This window comes from Cryptomeria japonica, chromosome 1, assembly GCF_030272615.1.
Source record: "Cryptomeria japonica chromosome 1, Sugi_1.0, whole genome shotgun sequence".
NCBI classification, from domain to species: domain Eukaryota; kingdom Viridiplantae; phylum Streptophyta; class Pinopsida; order Cupressales; family Cupressaceae; genus Cryptomeria; species Cryptomeria japonica.
In genome coordinates, this window is record NC_081405.1 from 272,590,640 (window position 1) to 272,613,225 (window position 22,586).

The 22,586-nt window shown below is 34.2% G+C and overlaps 1 protein-coding gene across 1 annotated transcript in view; it reads left to right on the top strand.

Annotated features, from left to right (window-relative positions):
* The window catches only part of LOC131050247 (phragmoplastin interacting protein 1), a 58,814-nt gene extending 51,142 nt beyond the window's left edge, over nt 1-7,672 (top strand). Inside the window, exons 3-4 of the mRNA XM_057984435.2 lie at nt 6,617-6,663; nt 6,760-7,672. Coding sequence (XP_057840418.2) covers nt 6,617-6,663; nt 6,760-7,240 — 528 coding nt within the window. The 3' untranslated portion in view covers nt 7,241-7,672. The remainder of the gene's footprint in view (nt 1-6,616; nt 6,664-6,759) is intronic.
* The last annotated feature ends 14,914 nt before the right edge of the window (nt 7,673-22,586 follow it).

Sequence of the window (22,586 nt, forward strand, 5' to 3'; positions counted from 1 at the left end):
GCAGGTCCTACAGTTTATGCGGGTGGGCTGCCCGACAGCCTTTGCTACCTGCTTTGAGTCTCAGGGGTGGCCGACTACGGAGACAGAGGAGATGCTCCAGGCTTGGAGGCTGTGTCAGCCCGTTGTGGAGAGTCGGGTGACGGCAGTGGTCCGCGAGATCCAGCAGGTCTACCGGGATGCCTATTATACATTGAGGCGTGCACAACATGAGTCTGCAGTCAGGGAGGCTGCCCGAGTAGCGTTGGAGAGAGAGGTGGCCAGTCAGCAGGCCTCATGGGCAGCTAAGAGGGCACAGTTGTTGGCACAACTAGAGATGGCCCGCACAGAGACAGCTGAGACCCGAGCAGCGAAGGCCGAGGTAGAGACTCGTCTGGCAGCTGAGCAGACACGGTTGGTCTGCGCGACGGAGGCAGTGGATACAAAAGAGAAGGAGTTGCTGGAAGCCACACACATGGTGAAGATAGCTTTAGAGAATGTACTGGTGGTGGAACGGGATGTGGCTGCATGTACTCAGCAGGTGTATGAGCTTCGGGCCCGCTTGGCGACCCAGACACTGCCATCTCACACTTCTACTTCAGGGACACTTTCTCAGCCCCCTCCCTAGTCTTTCAGATATATTGTATAGGTTGCATTATCTCCATTTTTGTAAGTCGCCTGGAGACGACTTTTCTTTTTGGGGGGGATGATGTTGGCGCCATTATTGTACACGGGAATAACATTAGTTAATTATGTGTAATTGTTTTGGTTAGTTGGCAACCGAGGGGTGGAAGTTGCGGTGCGACGGTTGGCGCTCGCACCCCCTCGATACCCTTTTATACTTTGGAATGTAACTTGTAACATACACTTATTGATGAATAGAAGATCCGATATACTTTGTCTGCTATTTACGACATTATTCTGCGTTATGTTCTTTATGTCTTAAGCTATTCACCCGAGAGGGCAAACACATAACACATGTATCCCCACAATACACTATTGGAACTCCATATAACATAAAAGAAAGAAACTGAATAGCACACAAGGCATGTGCACTAATGGCATTACACAATTACTCATCAAAGTTTTTGATAATACCAGATTTTCTCATATCAAAGAAAAGTCAATTTGGTGGTTGATTGGGCAGTGAATGAGGGAGTTGATTTGGTGTCTAGAAGATGCCTGTTCGAACTTCAAACACACATTAGAGAGTAGGCACCCAAATGAGGTTCAATTACTATCGGTTGATGACTTATGGGCATCTTCAAAGGTGGAGAAAACCTGAAACTTTTGATTAATTTGGTTTCTCTACCATTTTGATGATAGTTGAAGACTGCAAGCCATCTCCTTTTGTAAAACTAAGGGAAACACACTTCAGTATTTTAATAAATGATTCTTTTTTGGAGCACTTCTGCTTTTTGGATGGTGAAAGATGGTATTTTTTGAAATGGGGATCTAGTGAACTTATAGTTGCAAAAATATGCTGCTTTGACACCATTTTGTGTCTCTTTGGTGCTCAACTCAAGTTACTATTAGCAAAAAACTATAAATATACTTACTGTATATTGTATAATAACCTATGCTATGGTGTAATAATTCAAATTCCTAATGTTCCTCCCCTTATTATATCATAGTTGTGAGTCTGTCAGACTTGGAGCAAATAGATTTCACATGTGGGTTGGGTTACACGTACTATTCCATATACTTACATCCAGTCAATGAATTCAGACAAATGTACAATTCATTGATACACATCAATAATGCATGAACCAAGACTTACAGGGCAGTCTAGACACAAACCTGAATAAACAGGGACATACTCAGTTCTTTACTACAGAATACTCAAGGTACAAATAGGGACACACTCTAAGCAATATTTTGAATGACCTCATTGGACTCATAACACAATGGCATACAACTGTTCATAACGCAATTCTATATGCAAATAGAAACAACTATTTGCAGAACAAAGTAGTTGAACTGGTCCTCACTACTTTTCTAAGTGAAATTGACAACAAATTGGTCTTCAGTTGGTTTGGACCTTATTGAAAACCTTCTTTTTCTGAACCAAAATAGCTACTAAACCATTGTTCCAGTCTCTGAGAGTAACAAACTCAAGATTGGAAATTGACTTCAGCCTCCTATTTTCATGTTACTAAGGCAAGTTCATCCAAATGGTATTGTGGACTACAAAATGTGCCATAGAGAGTTTTTTGATTGTGCTGGGCTTGAACATGGGAATGGACTTCTACCCTTCAATCAAAAAGAGTGTTGGGTATCACCAATAATGCACTCGTTGACAGTGTAAAAGAAAATTGTCTCGGCTTGTGAGAGCTGAAGCAAAATACTTTTGCCAAATAATTTACATAACATTTCTGCACATACTAGCAAAGTTTTGTTGGGACCTCTTGGAGAAAATGTTTGTAATTTATTAAAATCTCTTTGGGCAAGATGCTAAGCTTAAACTACACTTGGGGAACACAAACAATCAAATCTACAAATTTAAAGAAGCTGGTGCAAAATCCTTTTGGGGGAAGGTTGACAATGGTATTTTAACACAATCACACAAAATTTCAGCGGAAAAATCCTCTTGGATAAAAAATTATGAAAGAAATATGAGTTTTTCAGGCAAACTGAAAAAGCCCTGAAAAATATTTCAGCAGCAGACTATATAATTTTAAATTATAATGATACAAATCTCTAAATTTTTAAAACGATAGAACTTTATGAAATATTTCATAAAAACAATTCGATTTTTGTTTATGATCCTATTTTAAGGATTCATCTCCCCAAAACAGCTTATCACCCTAACCTCTTATAATAGTCCATATACGAGTTTTATTGCAACCAAGTACCAACAAACAACTCACTATTCAAATATTAACCACCAAAGCTACATATTATCCATTTAGAAATACAGCATGTGTAGCATTACTTAAACAGTATGGTCTAATAACACAAATTCCTAAGGATGACGTGGTCTATTTTGTGAATCTAGGTAAAGGGCATTTGTGCATTATATAAATCATAGAAGAAAATAATAAATTTCATAGCAGCAAAAATCTTTTAGGGAAAAAATCTGCTAACCAAAAGTACAATTATTTTTCAAAAAATGGAAACAAATTGGGAAAAAATCGAACTATCAAAAGACAAAAATATAAAAATGAAATTACCTATTATTTTTAATTTATAGCTATTTTAATAGCAAAGAGATATAGAGAGAAAATAAAAATGAGAGCAGGGATCTAGGGTGGAAGCCGCTAGCATGGTTGAGGGGCAATGCACCTAACTGGATCCAGGGGCAATGCCCTTAGCGAGTCAAGGGTAGTGCTATTTTTCATATTTTTATTGCTTTAAAACAAGCATCAAGACTCCTCCAAACCTTCTAAAAAATGCTTGACTTTTACACTTTTTAGATTCGATTGTTGTTAATTTTAATTCATTTTTTAGTTAATAATTATATAATAATAGTATATTAAAATTGTTACGACTTTCTTTAACTTATAAACAGAACATTTGTAGTTGACGAAATCTTAAAGAAATTTAAATCCCCTAATTACGCTCCACACTAAATTTCTCAATAAGCATGATTAGCTTTTCAAAGAAGGAAATGATGGATAGTTTAGCTATTAAATTTTAATTCGATAAATAGGAAAACAGTTAGGGACATCTTGAAAAGGTTTACATTTGAAGTGACAAGTTTAACTCACTAGGCAAGAATATTATAAAAGGAAAGCTCAAAAAGCATAATGAGTGAATACAAAACACCTACACAACATATTACATATTGATCTCAATTAATCAACATACAAAATTGATTGTATCTAGTTGTTAAATTTATGCTAGCAATTATTATTACATCCACCCGCACAACCAAGATTAACCATAATAATAATCAATATTTCCTAATTAATTGCATGTTTTTGGTGATTTCTGCTTCTTGGAAATATTGTTGTCAGCAATTTCTTGGCAAATTAAAAGATAAAGATATTTTCAATTTCTCTAGATAAAATTGGGAACCTTAAAAATGTAGGAAAATTCACAAAAAGGAGAAATAATAGTTTTTTTCTGGTATCTGAAAGCATCCTAATTGCATAGAGAGTGAGAAAGTAAAAGTATAGCAGAGTGACACCATGAATTTTGCAAAGTTGATTTTTCCTCATTAATTTTGAGATAGCTGGTTACACTACACACCACATGGTGCATTACTAACTAGTCTGACTTCAAAGATCGAACCTCAAAATCAGTTACAAATTATAAACTACAAAAAACAAATTACAAACTACAATGTTGAATTCTGCCTTAGATATCAATTGAGGCCCTTCATCTGGATCAATATGGGATTAACAACATAAAAGAGACTCCAAGAATATATGTTTGAACAATGAAGCTTCCATGAGCAAAGAACTGTTGCACATGACAACTAGAGTTGTCTTTATAAGGCCCTTCATATGGACCAATATAACAACATAAAAGTGAATCCAAGAATATATGCTCAAACAATGAAGTTGACCCGAGCAAAGATTTGTTGTACATAAGAATGAGAGCTGTCTTTATAGGGATAGAAGTTGTAGGTAAAATATAAAGCCCATTTCCAAAGACACTGCTTTCTGGTTACAATCGCTCAATTTAATGACTGTTTCTTTGCCCGAGTGACATAAAAATACAGAGAGTGTCAATATACAATGTCAAACAAGCAATGCAATACATTAGGAATGAATAGCCCCAGACATATCCCTAGATGTTAATCAAAATCAATGCTATTAAAGAGTTTTTTTTGTATTTTTTAATAAAGAAAAATTCAATAGAGTAGTAATGTTATAAAATACAAAAACCCTGTCTAAGTATATGCTCGGAGGGAGCATTACAACCACCTAGCTGAAGGTTCCATCTAAGCTAAAGTCTATTAAAATTGAAGAAACATATCCAAACAAAGGAAAAATAAGAATTCACAATTAGTTTGATACTAGCATAGGCTAATATATGATTAACAACTAAGGTAGATTAAAAAAGAAGCAAGATGGACTGTGAACCCAAGGCTACCGTTGGCAGATTCAGAAAAGCAAGCAGAACGAGAAAAAAATTGCAGGGTAGAGGTATAGATAGCAAAAACTGAAAACATCGCCAATAAATATGGAATTCCTCAGGAATGTGCTGTGATAAATTGGAAACTTTTCGGTCAAACTCTTGTTGACCAGTATTTTCAGAATATTGCAATTTATTCATAAATTTCTTGGCAGCCCGAGCAATAAACGATATATCATGATATATTGCGATAAATTAAAGGTACTTATTTCTGTGACGTAGATAATATATAATCTTGGAAAGAGAGCCTAGTAAAAAAAATAAAAATTGAAAGAGCGGACTGTTCACTAAAAATGTAGGATGATTTTCAATACTCCTTCAGTGAATGCTATGCACATGTAATTTGCATTGCTCCAAATCTCATACTGCAAAATGCAGTGAATTCTTTAGTAACATCTGGAAACTGCATTTTGAAAGAGAGGTCCTAAGACTTTTAGTTAAAAGGTTTTATTTACAGGGAGGGAAAAAAAAGCAGATAAACTACTTAGATGCCAATTGAGTGATCTTTCATATTCATTTAAGGGTTTCGTTTCCAAAATCAATAGTGCCATAATTAGCGGTTTATTAAAATTCAAGGGGATTCTTAATTTCTCCATGCACCAGAAGTTTATTTCAAACCAGATAAGACTACTTAGATGTCAATCGAGTGATCTTTCTTGTCATCTTCTAAGGTCTTTGCCTCAAAAAACACTGGTTCTCCAAATAGCTAGATATTTTCTTTCTCCTCTAACCCAGAGCACCATTTACCTGTGTCAGGCTCAGAGGTACATATTTTTCTCAAAAACGAATACGATTAGGAATGTTGGGCTTACATGCTAAGAGATTATGTTTCTAGTGCACAATTGCAAAGACCTCTGAAGAGAAACGAGGTGAAATGTAATATTCATACAGAAGCAAGATTCTACAAGTTGATTATATGACCTTATCAGGAACATCATTGTGTGACAGAAATCATCAATTTTGGATAATCTTCTAGCTAAAGGATCCATTAAGATTCATCCCTATCTCACCAGACAGTAGAAATGAGAGTGCTGAGTTTGCAGTACTTCTTGACTTGTTAGGCGACATTTTCTGTAACTCCTATAAAGTCAAAGCTTAAAAACAATTACAATCTGTATCGAATTTTGTTGCTGTTCCTTTTCCTTTTGTTGAGGGATCTGCTTCTAACAGAATAAGAGGACACATTGCCTAGGGACGCCAAGCTTCAGCAAGTTTTGCTGAAGAATATTTGTTCTGGACAAAATTAAAACTTTAACATAATGCTCAGGATTTTCACCAAAAAATGTCAATTTTATTGATCTAGCAACAAAATGGATGGTCGAGTCAAAGGAAGTAGCTGTGTGTCGTCATCCTTCTTGTATTGTTTCAGTGGGTTTAAGTTTAATTGTTTAGAGCTTTTGTTCTATAAAGTATCTTAAAATTGTTTCTTTCAGTATATATGTTGTGGTACTTTTGAGCATTACATGCAACCATGGAGTATTATGTAGCTGTTAAATTAGAAACGGATCTAATCTTTTTTGTTAGTTGTGACATTATTCATATGTTGCTAACACAGACTGAAGCTGCTGCAAAACGGGCTTTGGCACTTGATGGATCAGACATGTATGTCTATTTATTGTTTCTTTTATATCTAGGTGTGATTTTGGTTCTTCATTGAAATAATCTTCAAATGATTTGTTGATCGTATTACTGTAACAGGGGTGGACGGTTTTTGAAAATTAGGCAGTACGAAACTGTCAAGAGTTCTAAGAATGATAAGCATAGTGCCTTTGAACCAACTAAAGTGGACAATTCAAACAGAGCTTACATTGGAAATTTGTCTTGGGATATAACAGAAGATGATGTAAAAAATCTCTTCGAAGATTGTGAAATATCTGCCATACGATTTGGAATGGACAAGACAACAGGGGAATTCAAAGGATATGGTCATGTTGATTTTGCTGATGATGTGTCCTTAGCAATGGCCTTGAAACTTGATCAAGAGGTGGTTTGTGGAAGACCCATTAGAATTTCTTATGCTGTGCCAAAAAGAGATTCAAAACCAGATGGTAATGCTAAGTCCACTTCAGAGAAGAAAAAGAGACGGACATGCCATAATTGTGGTGAACCAGGCCATCTTTCTTCCTCCTGCCCACAGAAGCAGTCCACTGAAATAGTAGATGCAAATGGAGATAGTTGACAGGCTTAATACATTATTTCATGGTAGAACAAAGTATCAATGTGGTGATCGAGTGCAGTAATGCTTCTTGGGCTCTTTAAGATCCATTTTTGACCTTTTCATTTATGGTGTTGTCTAATGCATATTTTTTTACTGAAAAATCATAATTCAGTAGCTGCTTCACACTTTCAGAAATTGCCCATCGAGGAGGAATTTTATGTTGGGCTTTTAGGCATATCGATTTTGTTGTGTTGGGTTGACACTTTAAAGCAAAGTTGGCTCACTCATCATAAATTTCATGCCCATTTTTTAGTCTTCTTTGTAAGTACATGCAGTTCTCACAAAGTATTTGCACAATGGCCGTAGCATCCCCTATTAAATCCACAAATAACAGACACAAAATACTCCAGCAATATTTGTACTCATATTTTTTTAACTATTTTTTGCTAACAACATATATTCAACGGAAAGTCTATCAATCTAGTACAACTTACTGGGTGCTCCCAGCTAACAAACACTAAAGATATATGGTCTTGAGGGTTTCCATCCATAAGATGATAGATTCATACCTGAAGGGTTTTGTCTCCAATGTGATTACTTTTGTAGCAATGCTACGAACATTGAAATAAAAGTTCAATATTTGTTTTTTATTAAAACAAGCAGCAAAACAAGGGTGCTGGCCCTTAATACAACAGCCCATAGGGGGCAAAAAAAGAAAGACAGCAAAACAAGGGTGCAAACCCATAACAAACCTAGGTCGGACAGGCCTTTAACAGCAAATCAGAAGACTACTGTTAAAGGCCTGCCAAATCAACAACAACGCAAACAAGCCGACTCAAGAGTGGAGTAGAGGAGTTTGGGTTGGGGGGGAAGACTTACCTTTCCGCCTGCGACAAACAACAGTCCAGTCCAGGCAATACTATTATTAGAAACATTAGAGGGATGAATTGGAGAGTTCCCCATTGTCCACAACATTTGAAGCAGACTTGCGAGGAGCAAAACAGGAGCAAAAAGTTCAATATTTGTTGATTCTGCTGGTGCCTTCTCTTTTGCCTTATGCTCTATTTTATAGTTCCAACTTGTAGTGATCCTCAATCATTGGAAGTCAGTCCACAAATGGTGGCAAGTAATTTGACAGTTAGTTTCTTCTAATGTAGGCATCTAATTGAACAACAATTTTAAAACTGTCAATCCACAATAGTAGGCGATTGCTTCTAAATTGATAGCAGTTAATTGGTCAGTCAACCCCTCAATTAGTGGAGTTAAGTAATAGGCATTGAAGACTCAGTTGCTGCCTGACTAGAAGACATATATTTAATCATTGCTCCACTAGAGGGCACAAGACTCAAAACATCTTATTCTTAAAATGCAACCTATCTTTCTAACTAAAAATTGAAAGTAATCACCAACATAATTAATTGTAGGTTGAAAAAGATGACATGACAAATCCTCCCTCCCCAAATTTGCTTGCCCTCAGGCAAACAAAGCTAGGTGATCTAGGATGTTAGCCAATTACCAAGTAACATCCTACAATAGTCAAGCTTATGCCTATTGATGTTAGCTCATCCTTAGTACAATAGATTTTATTCTTTGTTGCAATGGGAATTCCTTCTAGTAACTTGATGAATTCAAATCTTTGCCCAAGATGCTCAAGCACAATTCATCAAGTGTAGAAGTTAAAGTCTTGATTTTAAGTCCATCTTGCACAAGTGCCCATTCAATTGGGGACCAAAGGTGTGCACATGCATTTATAGACCAATTAGAATCCCGACAAAGTCAATCTTGCTTTCTTTGATAGCATAATTTTATAGGGATATTTATAGGTCTACCAAAGCAATTAGAGGGATATCTTCTTTATAAGACAAAAATCAATTGCTTTGGTAGACCTCTCTATGGTCTTCATGCATGTTGAATCATACCTAGTTGTTAAAGAGCTAATTGTTGTAGTTATTGATTTATGAATTGCGAATGATAAATTTGACCTTCCTGTGGCTTGCTTGAGATGTTGTACCTAGTATGAATCTTTTTTTACTAGTGTTTGTCATTTTAGAGAGAGCATGTTGGGGCTCTCTTGTATATATTTTCTATAATGTATTCCCACTTTGAATGCTTACCTTGTAATGACATGGTGTTAGATTGATGGAACATATCTTTACTATATCTTCTTTATTTTTTGAATGGTAATCTAACGGGGAATCAAAGTGTTTACCTTCCATTTTTGAAAGATTATAGCAACATCCTAATTCTCAAAATGATTAATAATGGGGCAAGAGACAACTAAAACATCCAACATAGATGTATACAATCTTTTAAGTAATGTAGAACTGGTACTCTTGAAAGAGGTCACAAGTCCAAATCTTACAAGGTATGTTTGCTTCGTTTGTAGCACAATTAGATGCCTCTTGCATGAAGTAAGGGGTAGTCCGATATACTATAAGCTATTTGTAGACCTAAAAACACATTGCCTAGTATCGTGGGCTATAAAAGGATTCGTTGGCCTCTTTTGTTTTGAAGCTTCTTTTTGGGCACCTATGAGGAATTGTCAGAAGTTATTGCAGTTCCCTGATTTTTCGTAAGGAGTGAGTCTTAAATCCTTCCATAGATATGGATTTTGGAAGTTGCAACTTGCATTGTAGTAGATCGATCATTCTATCTAGGCTCTTTTGATATCCACTATACATAAAAAGATTTGTCCTCTTTCCTTTTGTTAGACTTTGAAATTCTCTCTATGATTCTGAAGTCGATTGAATAACAACTTCGATACCACTGTAATTATCTGCACTAAATGCACAAATACTACACAATACTCCAACAACAATTATATGTTTATAAATCTACCAATTTAATTCACAACATACTAGGTACTCTTAGTTGAATGTTTGTTGGATTTTTGAAAGTTCCTTTGCTTTTGCCCAGGTTCTAGCGATCCTCCATCATGGAAAGTTGGTACATGAACGGTGGAAACTAATTGACAATTAATTTCTTCAAATATAGGCAGTTAATTGAACAATGCTTTCAAAATTGTCAATCCATGTAGACAATTATTCCTAAATTTGGGGCAGTTAACTTGTTGGTTACTCCACCTATCAATCAATCGAATAAATTAATAGGCATTGAAGGCTTAGCTATTGCTTAACTAAAAGACAAGTGTTTAGTTGGTGCTCTAATTGGGCACACACAAATCCACTATCTTATTTTCAAAATGCAACATAAATTTCTAACTAAAAATTGTGAAAACAAACTTATCTAATTGCTAATCCTACACTTGCAGTCCATTAAATAGTTGCAGATCGAAAAAAAAAGACATTACAGTGGCTTGGCATCTTTAGTTCTTATCATACACAAATTTTTTTAACGCTTTTCCACAACTTTTTAATAGGGGATTGATTGTGTTTGGAGAGTATTCCTAGTTTTCATCTAGTTGAAAATTTGTTTGCATTAGAGTGCTTAGTTTGATTATTAAGAATTAATTTCTATCGTAGCCTCATTAAATGCTATCAATGATTTTGTAATTTTTGAAATTGCGTGTCTTAGATTTTAAGCTTGATTTTCAACAATTTAGTTTGTCTTGTATTTTTCAATTCTTCAATTTTTATTTGTGTCTTGTTTATCAAGAATATTTAAATAGTTTTCTTGCAAATGCCTATGTCATCATGCCAATTTTTTATGGAGGAAATCATATAATTAACACAACAACTACAATGCGATAATTGGATTTATGAGTATGGCCTCTGTATTGATGTATTACTAGTTTGTTTCCTTATCTCACAACTTTGAACTACCTTTCGGTTCTTTGCAAGGTTATGCATTTAAATTTTTGAACTACCTTTCGGTTCTTTGCAAGGTTATGCATTTAAATTTTTTAAATTTGTATCATTTTTTGGGGATAGTTTTATAGGCCATGTTTTCTTTTTTAAGAAAAGTTAATTAGAAGGTCTTTAGCCAATTATTTGCTTTTTTCAAAGATTAATGAGGTGGTGCATGAGAAATAATTTCACTTGTGTAAAAAGTTATTTTAATGATATGTTCATTTTAAAAATCTTATTTATATTATTAAAAAAATATATTAAAAGGACAAAAGTGTTGTTAAGAATAGGGTTACTTTCTAATTTCTTCATGAAAAAATAACTTACATTTAATTATTAAAGTTATATATTTTAAAAGGAACAAAAAGTGTGACTAGTAATGCCAATTAAAAGAGCTTTCTAATTTATTTATTTTTTAAAAGAAGTTTTGGGGATAAAAGAAAAAAGGAAAAAAATAAATATAACATTTTATTTTTTATAAAGAGGAATTGAACTTTCTATTCAATTGCATAATTTCACTTGGAGATTACCTTTAAATTGAACATTTCTAAAAAGTTTTTCACTTTCAATTATTTTGGATGTGTGATATTTTTATTTTTATTTTTTATAATCTAATGTGATTTTCTAAAATTCATGTATATAAATTTTATAGATTTTGATTTGTGAGAATTTTTCATGTAATAAGTTGAGATGAATTCAAATGATTTATTTTATTGATATTTTAATGTTGATTTTTTATTATTGTTGACTTACCATTGTTGTACTTTTTTCTAACTCCATTAGATATTGGTAAATATTAATGATTGTGGTTATTCAAAGAAGGAACCATACAATATTAAAGGATTGCCATACCTTAGTTTTATTTGATTTTAGCCTATAAATAATATCAAGTTATGCTAATATCTTGGTCGATTCTTTATGAAAAACTTTATATGATATAAAGTTTAAAAGGGTTGTCATAGTTGCTTTAAAGGGATCACAACCTTGGTTGCCACCTTTGCATTAATTATCAAGGTTGCAATGCTTGTTAGGAGGTGTTGCAAGTTATTACATGGTTTGCTACTGTAGCATTTAATGAATTGCTCACTTCTATGTGCCTTTTGGCATTGGCAATATTGTTATTATCAGTTGATAATTTTTGATAGTATTGCTTTATCAATTTTTTTATTATTTTAGTTATTATCATTATTGATTTGTTTTTTAATTAAGAATCAAACAGGTTTTGAAGGGACCCAAATCCCTACTTACAAAACACAGCCATCAACAAAAAACCAAAAGAGACCAAACAATGAAAAGAGAGCTAATTTAAACTCTTTAAGGCCTAGCGGCTTCAACTTCAAGCTGGGACATATTCAAAGCATTTTTTTGATATCCTCAAGATCTTGAATTGATCAATTTACAACCCTCTTTAGGTTGCTATGTGTACGTTTGCAAGGACCCTTCTCCTCTTCAGGCAGTTGTTTCCCTTTGTTAGTAGCATCCACGTCCACAACCTGTATGTCACAACCCTCCTTTATCACTTTTTGGATTTGATACAATTCTATTATATTTTTGGTTGAGCTATTGAAAATAATTGAATAAATATTATAAAAGAATAAAAATGGACACACACACACACACACTTGGAGAATATAATTCAAAAGGCATTATTTTTATATTATTTTCCCACTCCCAATTATGGCACATGTTGTAGGAGGAATTAGAAGCTTGTAGAGGAATCTTCATTACCTTGCATGTAACTCCTCCACTAGGATTTTAATCAATGTTTGCATGAGTCCAATATTGGAAAAGAATCTCATTCTTAATTAATTTCTCTAGATAGTGGAATTAAGGGATTTTTCTTATATATTGTATGCAAGTTTTCATAAGAGGGAGTTGATTACGTTTTGAAGAAATTTCCCAAGTTTTAGTAGTAGGATCTTCTTTGGTAGTCTCATTTTTCGTTGTAGGATTGTTAAGTTGTTCTTGAAGATTTCTCTCAAGTTGCAAGGAAGGATCTAAAAAGGATAGTTAGAAGATTGTAAATGATTCAACATTGAGCTTCGATAAGCGAGGTTCTCTTCTTTTGTCATCTTTCATTTACATGTGAAAAAAATTGTATCATAAAAAAATATAGCTTCTAGATCTTCCTTTATATAAATTAGACTGCAAATCTTTTCTTCTTATTTAGGGATAAATATTGATAAAAGTACTTTTCATATAATGCATGTAAAAGATAGCTTTATTGTTTATTTAATTTTCTTTAGAAAAAAAAATATATATCAAATCTTGCTTTTGCTTTTCCAAAGATTTTTAGATCTGTGCAAAAATCATATTTCCCTTATTTAAAATTCTTTTTCTGAGATTAAAAATCTTCTCTGTGTGATTAAATGATAACCATTTGTGTATGAATCTTGTCCTTGTTATTCTTCTCTTAAATTCATTACTGGATTGGAAATCTGGATGTAAATCTCATTTCTTTAATTAAATCTTACTTCCCTATGAATAATCTTACCTCTGTGCGAATACAAATTTGATCTTCTGCATATAAAGTTAATTAAATATTTTTTCTTTTTCCTGTGAGTAAAAATTCATTTCTCTCTGAATGTAGATTTGATCATAAATCTTAATTCCTTAAGAGCAGTCTTACTTCTCTGTGAACAGAAGAACGTCTGGAAATTAAATATAAAATTCACTGTACCCATTATTCTTTGTGGAAATAAAATATAAATCCCTCTCTGTGAATATTAGCTCCGGAAAATCTTCTTTGAAAGCTTTGTTTTTCTCAGCATAATCATCTACCTATCTCTGTGATAAATTGGTTATCTGTACATCGCTGAATCAAATTATTTCTCTGTTTTATTTCATCCCTGTGATTAAATTATTATTCTCATTTTTACATTAACATTTTTTCCCTTATACATATATCTCTTATGCTATTAAATAAACTGGAATGAAAAACTATATATATATATATATATATATATATATATATATATATATATATATATATATAAAATTGAAATTTATGCAAACCAAAACTATGTCTTCGAAGTAATGCATGAAATAACATGAAGAAATCCGTAGATTTAACTTCATGCTTGCATGGAATAGTGGGCCAATCGCAGGGGGGGTGAGTTAATACCACTGTAGGGGACTGGTACCTTCCACTAACCCTGCGGTCACTGTTACGGCAGTGGCCGTAGGGTAGTGGAGCGGACCACGATGGTCCCCTCAGTGGTGATGGGACTCGTGGGCCCCACTCCAACTTGCCTCCCTTTTTCTTTCTTTTTAAAAAAAAATCATGCCACTATAAATTTAACTTGTGACAATTTGGACTTTGTTAAAAATTTTCTTAATCAAAATTTTAGTTTAATAAAATTTAACTTAGGTAATTTCGAAATTTATCATCCTCAGTAAAATTTATAATAATTAATTTATTTTTAGCAATTTTCTAATTGTAAATTAAATTGTAAGAATTAATTTATTTTTAGCAATTTCCTAATTGTAAATTAAATTGTATTAAATTTTATAATTGGAATTTTATAAAAACTACTTAAAAGTCATTGGGTCACTTAGTTTGCATTTTGGACTTATTAAAAAGCAATTAATTCATATTAATATGATTTGAACCAAATGTCTAAGCTAATTGCTATTTTTGGGACTAGTGACTTTATAAGTGATTATTCTCTTGGTAGAAATCAACACATTGCTTAACCTTGCATGTAACTTTCACTATCCTTGCTTCATGCGAATTACTCATACCTTATTTGCATTTATTAATGACAAGTTACATTTTCTTCGTCTTCATGCAAGTTACACGTTTAATTATTAATATGCAAGTTTTATAATCGCTAATATTATGCAAGTTATATTTCAAGTTTTGAATATTAAATAATCTAGTTATGATTTTATTCTACGCGATTCATCAAGTAGTTATTTCAATTAATTGAGCTTTGAAATGTCTAATTATGCATGTTCAATTCATAAATTGTTTCCAAGCATGATGTTTTTCATAAGTTTCTTAGTTAAGAAAACTAAATAAAGGAAGTCAGAAAACCAAAACCTAGCAGCGTTCGATATATACAATGCCTCTGGGTCACGCTTACTGGTAATGCCGTCGTGTTGAACTACTGCACTTAACGCCTAATAAAGCTGCATCAACGACGTCTGTGGCATCGTCCCTATAAATCGTAGGGAAGTAATAAGGGACACTTGGAAGTTAAAATCCAAGGGGCGGGTAATCCCCCTTGGATCGATAATCTAATAAGATAATCCTTAAATGATTTTACATCCATTGAGTTAAACCATAGTAATCCCCCTGAAGGTTGATTGAGTGAAATGCTTTTATGAAATCGATTTAATCTCGAAGAGTTGTTGACGATTGACAATTGGTCAAGGGTGATGCTTATGATAAGAATTAGGATCTAGTTGTTTTAGGCCACAAGCAATGGGCCATCTTGAGCCTTTGCTTAAGTTCTATCACCGTGGGTAGCAACCACAGAGAAACTGTCTGGGACATTGACCCTAGAAAGGGTTGCGTACCCACTAATCAGTTTACATCAAACCATAGAGTAGAAAATAGAACTACATACTTTACGCCTTGATCCCGTGCCGAAGCGGATATGTAGGCAGTCTTGGGACGGAGTTGTCCCTAGTACTCAGGCATTCATGGATGGGCCTAGGCTTTAGTAAGAAGGAGGATTGAGTAGAATCCTAAATTGAAAGATAAGTATAATAAAAAGGAAAAAGGTAATTCAATGCATACTTGGAAGGAATCCCGTATGGATTCCTTCCCTTTCTGAGGCTTTAAACCAAATTCCAAGGCGGAATTCAAGCTTGTATTATTGTATTTTAATTTCTCCTAAGGACAGCGACCTCGGTGCACTTCTATTAGAAGAGTGTAGTACTTAGTGAGTGACTCAAGACCTGAATGGTCCCGATGAGTCTAAGTCTCTGGCCAGAGCACCTCCTATCCCAATTGGATAGATGCCTACCCCATATGGGTAGATGCCTATCCCGTATTGGATAGATGAAATCCCCTGCTCCGTATGGACAGATGCCTAACCCATATGGTTAGATGCTCATACTGGATGGATGAATGCCTAATCCTAATGGATGGATGCCGAGAGTATGCAATTGAATCAAACACAAATGATTATATTAAACAAAAAAAAAGTGGTCGAATTTTGTTGGGTTAAGTAAAGTGGGTTATTACATTTGGTATCAGAGCAAAGGTTCAAATCTAGGCCTTGTGCTCACTTCAATTTACACAACTAAGGGAATTTTTTGCAATGGTAGAAATTAAATTTTAAAATCTTAAATCAAGAACTAACTACATAATTTAACTTTCAGGTAAAACCCTAGAATGGCTAGAGGAAGAGGAAGAGGAAGGGGTAAGGGAAGACGTACTACCACTAGGAGACAAAGGGAAGCTAACCATGAGGAAAATCATGAAGAAAACCATGAGGAAGACCATGAAGGAAATCAACATAACCAAGGGAATAACGAAGATGGGGTCGAGGCTATAATCAACCTTCTAACCGAACAAAGGGATAAAATCAACTTCCTAGAGCAATCGATGCAGGACCTTAGGGCAAGACAGAATGACATTGAAAATCGAAGCGGAACTGAAAATGGAAACCCTGGTAGCAATCAGGGGAATATGATGGGCAATAGAAAAGAAAATAACATATTGGAACTCTCTAAGGATTTGAAGAAAATCACCCCTTCTAAGTTTGATGGGAGGCAAATATGCATTAAAAGTTAATCAAATGGAGTCATCATGGATGGTTGAATATGGGGATAAGGCAACTAGGGAAGTAACCAAGTGTTTGCTGAGGGCAAGGGTACAATTTCCTAAGTTTGAAACGAGGGTAGATCTCTATGTGGCTCCCCTAGGATTATATGATGTAATAATTGGAATGAGTTGGTTAACAGATCATCAAGCTAATTTAGATTGCTATAACAAAGTTGTTGAATGTTTGGATGATGGGGGGAAAAGGGTCAAAATCCAAGGAAAATTTAAATCCCATTAATATAGAAACCATATTAGCCATGCAATTAAAGAAGGAAAGAAGAAGAGGAGGCCTAATCTATATGGTTGAAATTGATGAAGGAAAAGAGGAAAATACCCTAACCTTTGAAAATACCCCTTTCTTAAAAGAATTCAAGGATGTATTTCCAGAAGAACTGCCAGGCTTACCCCCTAAAAGGAAGTTTGACTTTTCTATTGACTTACTATCGAGAGCCGAACCAGTATCAAGGGCACCTTACCGAATGAACACAACTGAATTACAAGAGCTCAAAATGCAATTAGAGGAACTCTTAGCTAAGGGATTAATAAGGCCGAGCGTATCACCATGGGGAGCGCCAGTCTTATTCGTTAAAAAGAAGGATGGAACCTTAAGGCTATGCATCGACTATAGGATGTTGAACAAGGTCACAATAAAGAATAGGTATCCTTTACCTCGAATAGAGGATCTTTTTGACCAAATGAAAGGAGCAACAGTTTTCTCAAAGATAGACCTCCGATTAGGATATCATCAACTCAGAATTAAGGAGGAGGAAATTCCGAAGATAGCTTTCAGGACTAGATATGGGCATTATGAAATAACAGTAGTTCCTTTTGGTGTAACCATTGCCCCATCTGCATTTATGAACCTAATGAATAGTGTGCTCCATGACTACTTGGACAAATTTGTTTTGGTATTTGTGGATGACATATTGATTTACTCTAGGAATGAGGAGAAACATTTAGTACACCTACAAATTGTTTTGCAAAGGTTGAGGGAACATAAGTTATATGGGAAACTGTCAAAATGTGCCTTCTTTGAGGAAAAGATTCACTACCTTGAGCATATAATATCAAAGGAAGGAATAGCAGTTGATCCAGATAAGATAAAGGCAATAGTAGATGGCCGATCCCTAAAAAAGTTTCAAAAGTAAGAAGCTTTATGGGGCTAGCAGGATACTATAAGAGGTTTGTGGAAGGACTCTCTAAGATAGCAAACCCCATCACCTCATTACAGAGGAAGGGAAAAAGGTTTGTGTGGACTAAACAAAGTGATAAGGCATTCCAAATCTTGAAGGGAAAACTAACTTCAGCACCCATTCTAAAAGTACCAGATCCGAATGGACACTTCACAGTCATAACCGACGCTTTTATCAAAGGTTTAGGAGGAGTACTTGTCCAAAATGAAGGGGTAGTAGCTTATGAATCCAGGAAGCTAAAGACTCATGAAGTTAATTATGCACCCCATGACTTAGAGTTAGCAACGATTGTGCATGCCCTACAGAAATAGAGACACTTCTTACTACGGAAAACCTTTGAGTTAAAGTCAGATAACCAAGGACTAAAGTACATCTTTACCCAACCCCACTTAAATGCTAGACAAAGAAGGTGGTTAGAATTTCTAAGTGAATATGATTTTGAAATTGAATATATTAAGGGGAAGGAAAATAGGGTGGTAGATGCTTTAAGTAGGAGGAGACAATTGATGACTATAGCAACATTCAAAACTTCTTTCAAAAGGCAAGTAATGGATGAGCAGGAACATGACCCAAGGTATGAACAAGTCAAATTGACTTTAGAGTACGATCCAACCGATCCTAAGGTTGAAGGGTATACATTAGACGAAGATGGGTTGCTCAGATACAATAATAGAATATATATTCCTAATTCAGGAGACTTAAGGGAAGTAGTCTTGTCGGAGGCTCATAATGCCCCTTATTCAGGGCACCTGGGAGTTAACAAACTTTATGCAGATCTAAAGAAGTTATACTTTTAGCAAGGGATGAAGAATGACATAGTCAAGTATGTGGCTAAATGTTTGGAGTGTCAAAGGGTAAAGGCAGAGCATAGACATCCAGCTGGATTATTACAGTTACATGATGTACCTCAACACAAGTGGCAAGTTATTAGCATGGATTTTGTGCAAGGGTTGCCCATGTCACCGTCTAGGCATGATACAATAATGGTGGTAATTGACAAACTCACTAAGGTGGCACACTTTATACCAGGGAATCTGACAGATGATGCACCTACCTTGGCTAGGCACTTTGTTAAGGAAATATTTGGGTTGCATGGAATACCAGAGAAAATTATATCAGATAGAGATGCTAGGCTCACTTCAAGGTTTTGGACAACTCTTCAAACAACTCTGGGAACTCAACTAAATTTTAGCACTGCATACCATCCTGAAACCGACAGTCAAACAGAAAGGACAAATCAGATTTTGGAAGATCTACTTTGCATGTACTGCATGGACCAACAAAAGAAATGGGAAGATTACCTACCTCTGGTAGAGTTTGATTACAATAATACATATCAAACATCTTTGGGAATGGCACCTTTCGATGCATTGTATGGTAGACCATGTCGAACACCTTTGAGTTGGGATAGCCTTGAAGATAGAGTAATTGTTGGACCAGATATGTTGAAGGAAATGGAAAGGAAAACTAAGGAAATTAGGCAAAGATTGAAGGAAGCCTCAGATAGGTAGAAAAGTTACGCAGACAAGAACATGACACCAAGGGAGTTTGAGGTGGGAGAGAAAGTCTTCCTAAGGGTTAGGCCACACAAGAGTTTGATAAGGTTTGGGAAAAAGACTAAGCTTGCACCTCGTTATGTTGGGTCTTTTGAGGTATTGGAAAGGATTAATCCAGTTGCATACCGGTTGGCCCTACCTCCCCAGTTGAGCCGAATCCATGATGTCTTCCATGTATCTCTTCTTAAAAAGTATGTACCTGATGAGAAACATATTTTGAATTGGGATGCTTTACAGGTCCAGGAAATGGGAGGAATAATGATAGAGCCATTTAGAATCTTGGAGAGGCGCCAGTGCCAATTGTGCAACAGAGAGGTTGATCAATGCAAAGTACAATGGAATCAATATGATGAAAATAATGCCACGTGGGAAGATACTAGGGAAATGCAACAGTTGTTTCCTTTTTTGTTTTAAACTAATCATGAACTATAGACTCTTTTGGATACATTCAATAAGTGCATCGGGACGATGCACAAATTAAGGAGGGGGGGGATGTCACAACCCTCCTTTATCACTTTTTGGATTTGATACAATTCTATTATATTTTTGGTTGAGCTATTGAAAATAATTGAATAAAAATTATAAAAGAATAAAAATGGACACACACACACACACTTGGAGAATATAATTCAAAGGGCATTATTTTTATTTTATTTTCCCACTCCCAATTATGGCACATGTTGTAGGAGGAATTAGAATCTTGTAGAGGAATCTTCAATACCTTGCATGTAACTCCCCCACTAGGAATTTAATCAATGTTTGCATGAGTCCAATATTGGAAAAGAATCTCATTCTTAATTAATTTCTCTAGATAGTGGAATTAAGGGATTTTTCTTATATATTGTATGCAAGTTTTCATAAGAGGGAGTTGATTATGTTTTCAAGAAATTTCCCAAGTTTTAGTAGTAGGATCTTCTTTGGTAGTCTCATTTTTCGTTGTAGGATTGTTAAGTTGTTCTTGAAGATTTCTCTCAAGTTGCAAGGAAGGATCTAAAAAGGATAGTTAGAAGATTGGAGAGGATTCAACATCGAGCTTTGATAAGCCAGGTTCTCTTCTTTTGTCATCTTTCATTTACATGTGAAAAAAATTGTATTATAAAAAAATATAGCTTCTAGATCTTCCTTTATATAAATTAGATTGCAAATCTTTTCTTCTTATTTAGGGATAAATATTGATAAAAGTACTTTTCATATAATGCATGTAAAAGATAGCTTTATTGTTTATTTAATTTTCTTTAGAAAAAAAAAAATATCAGATCTTGCTTTTGCTTTTCCAAAGATTTTTAGATCTGTGCAAAAATCATATTTTCCTTATTTAAAATTCTTTTTTTGAGATTAAAAATCTTCTCTGTGTGATCAAATGATAACCATTTGTGTATGAATCTTGTCCTTGTTATTCTTCTCTTAAATTCATTACTAGATTAGAAATCTGGATGTAAATCTCATTTCTTTAATTAAATCTTACTTCCCTGTGAATAATCTTACCTCTGTGCGAATACAAGTTTGATCTTCTGCATATAAAGTTATTTAATTATTATTATTTTTTCTTGTGAGTAAAAATCCATTTCTCTCTGAATGTAGATTTGATCATAAATCTTAATTCCTTAAGAACAGTCTTACTTCTCTGTGAACAGAAGAATGTCTCGAAATAAAATATAAACTTCACTGTACCCATTATTCTTTGTGGAAATAAAATATAAATCCCTCTTTGTGAATATTAGCTCCTGAAAATCTTCTTTGAAAGCTTTGTTTTTCTCAGCATAATCATCTACCTATCTCTGTGATAAATTGGTTATCTGTACATCGCTGAAACAAATTATTTCTCTGTTTTATTTCATCCCCGTGATTAAATTATTATTCTCATTTTTACATTAACATTTTTTCCCTTATACATATATCTTTTATGCTATTAAATAAACTGGAATGAAAAACTATAACTATATATATATATATATATATAAAATTGAAATTTATGCAAACCAAAACTATGTATTCAAAATAATGCACAAAATAACACGAAGAAATCTGTAGATTTAACTTCGTGCTTGCATGGAATAGCGGGGCAATCGCAGGGGGGGAGTTAATACCACCGCAGGGGAGTGGTACCTTCCACTAACCCTGCGATCACTGTTACAGTAGTGGCCATAGGGTAGTGGAGGAGACCACGGCGGTCCCCTCAGTGGTGATGGGACCCGTGGGCCCCACTCCCACTTGCCTCCCTTTTTCTTTTTAAAAAAAATCATGCCACTATAAATTTAACTCGTGGCAATTTGGACTTTGTTAAAAAATTTCTTAATCAAAATTTTAGTTTAATAAAATTTAACTTAGGTAATTTCGAAATTTATCATCCTCAGTAAAATTTATAATAATTAATTTATTTTTAGCAATTTTCTAATTATAAATTAAATTGTAAGAATTAATTTATTTTTAGCAATTTCCTAATTGTAAATTAAATTGTATTAAATTTTATAATTGGAATTTTATAAAAACTTCTTAAAATTCATTGGGTCACTTAGTTGGTATTTTGGACTCATTAAAAAGTAATTAATTCATATTAATATGATTTGAACCAAATGTCTAAGCTAATTGCTATTTTTGGGACTAGTGACTTTATAAGTGATTATTCTCGTGGTAGAAATCAACACATTGCTTAACCTTGCATGTAACTTTCACTATCCTTGCTTCATGCGAATTACTCATACCTTATTTGCATTTATTAATGACAAGTTACATTTTCTTCGTCTTCATGCAAGTTACACATTTAATTATTAATATGCAAGTTTCATAATCGCCATTATTATGCAAGTTATATTTCAAGTTTTGAATATTAAATAATCTAGTTATGATTTTATTCTACTTGATTCATCAAGTAGTTATTTCAATTAATTGAGCTTTGAAATGTCTAATTATGCATGTTCAATTCATAAATTGTTTCCAAGCATGATGTTTTTCATAAGTTTCTTAGTTAAGAAAACTAAATGAAGGAAGTCGGAAAACCAAAACCTAGCAGCGTTCGGTATATACAGTGCCTCT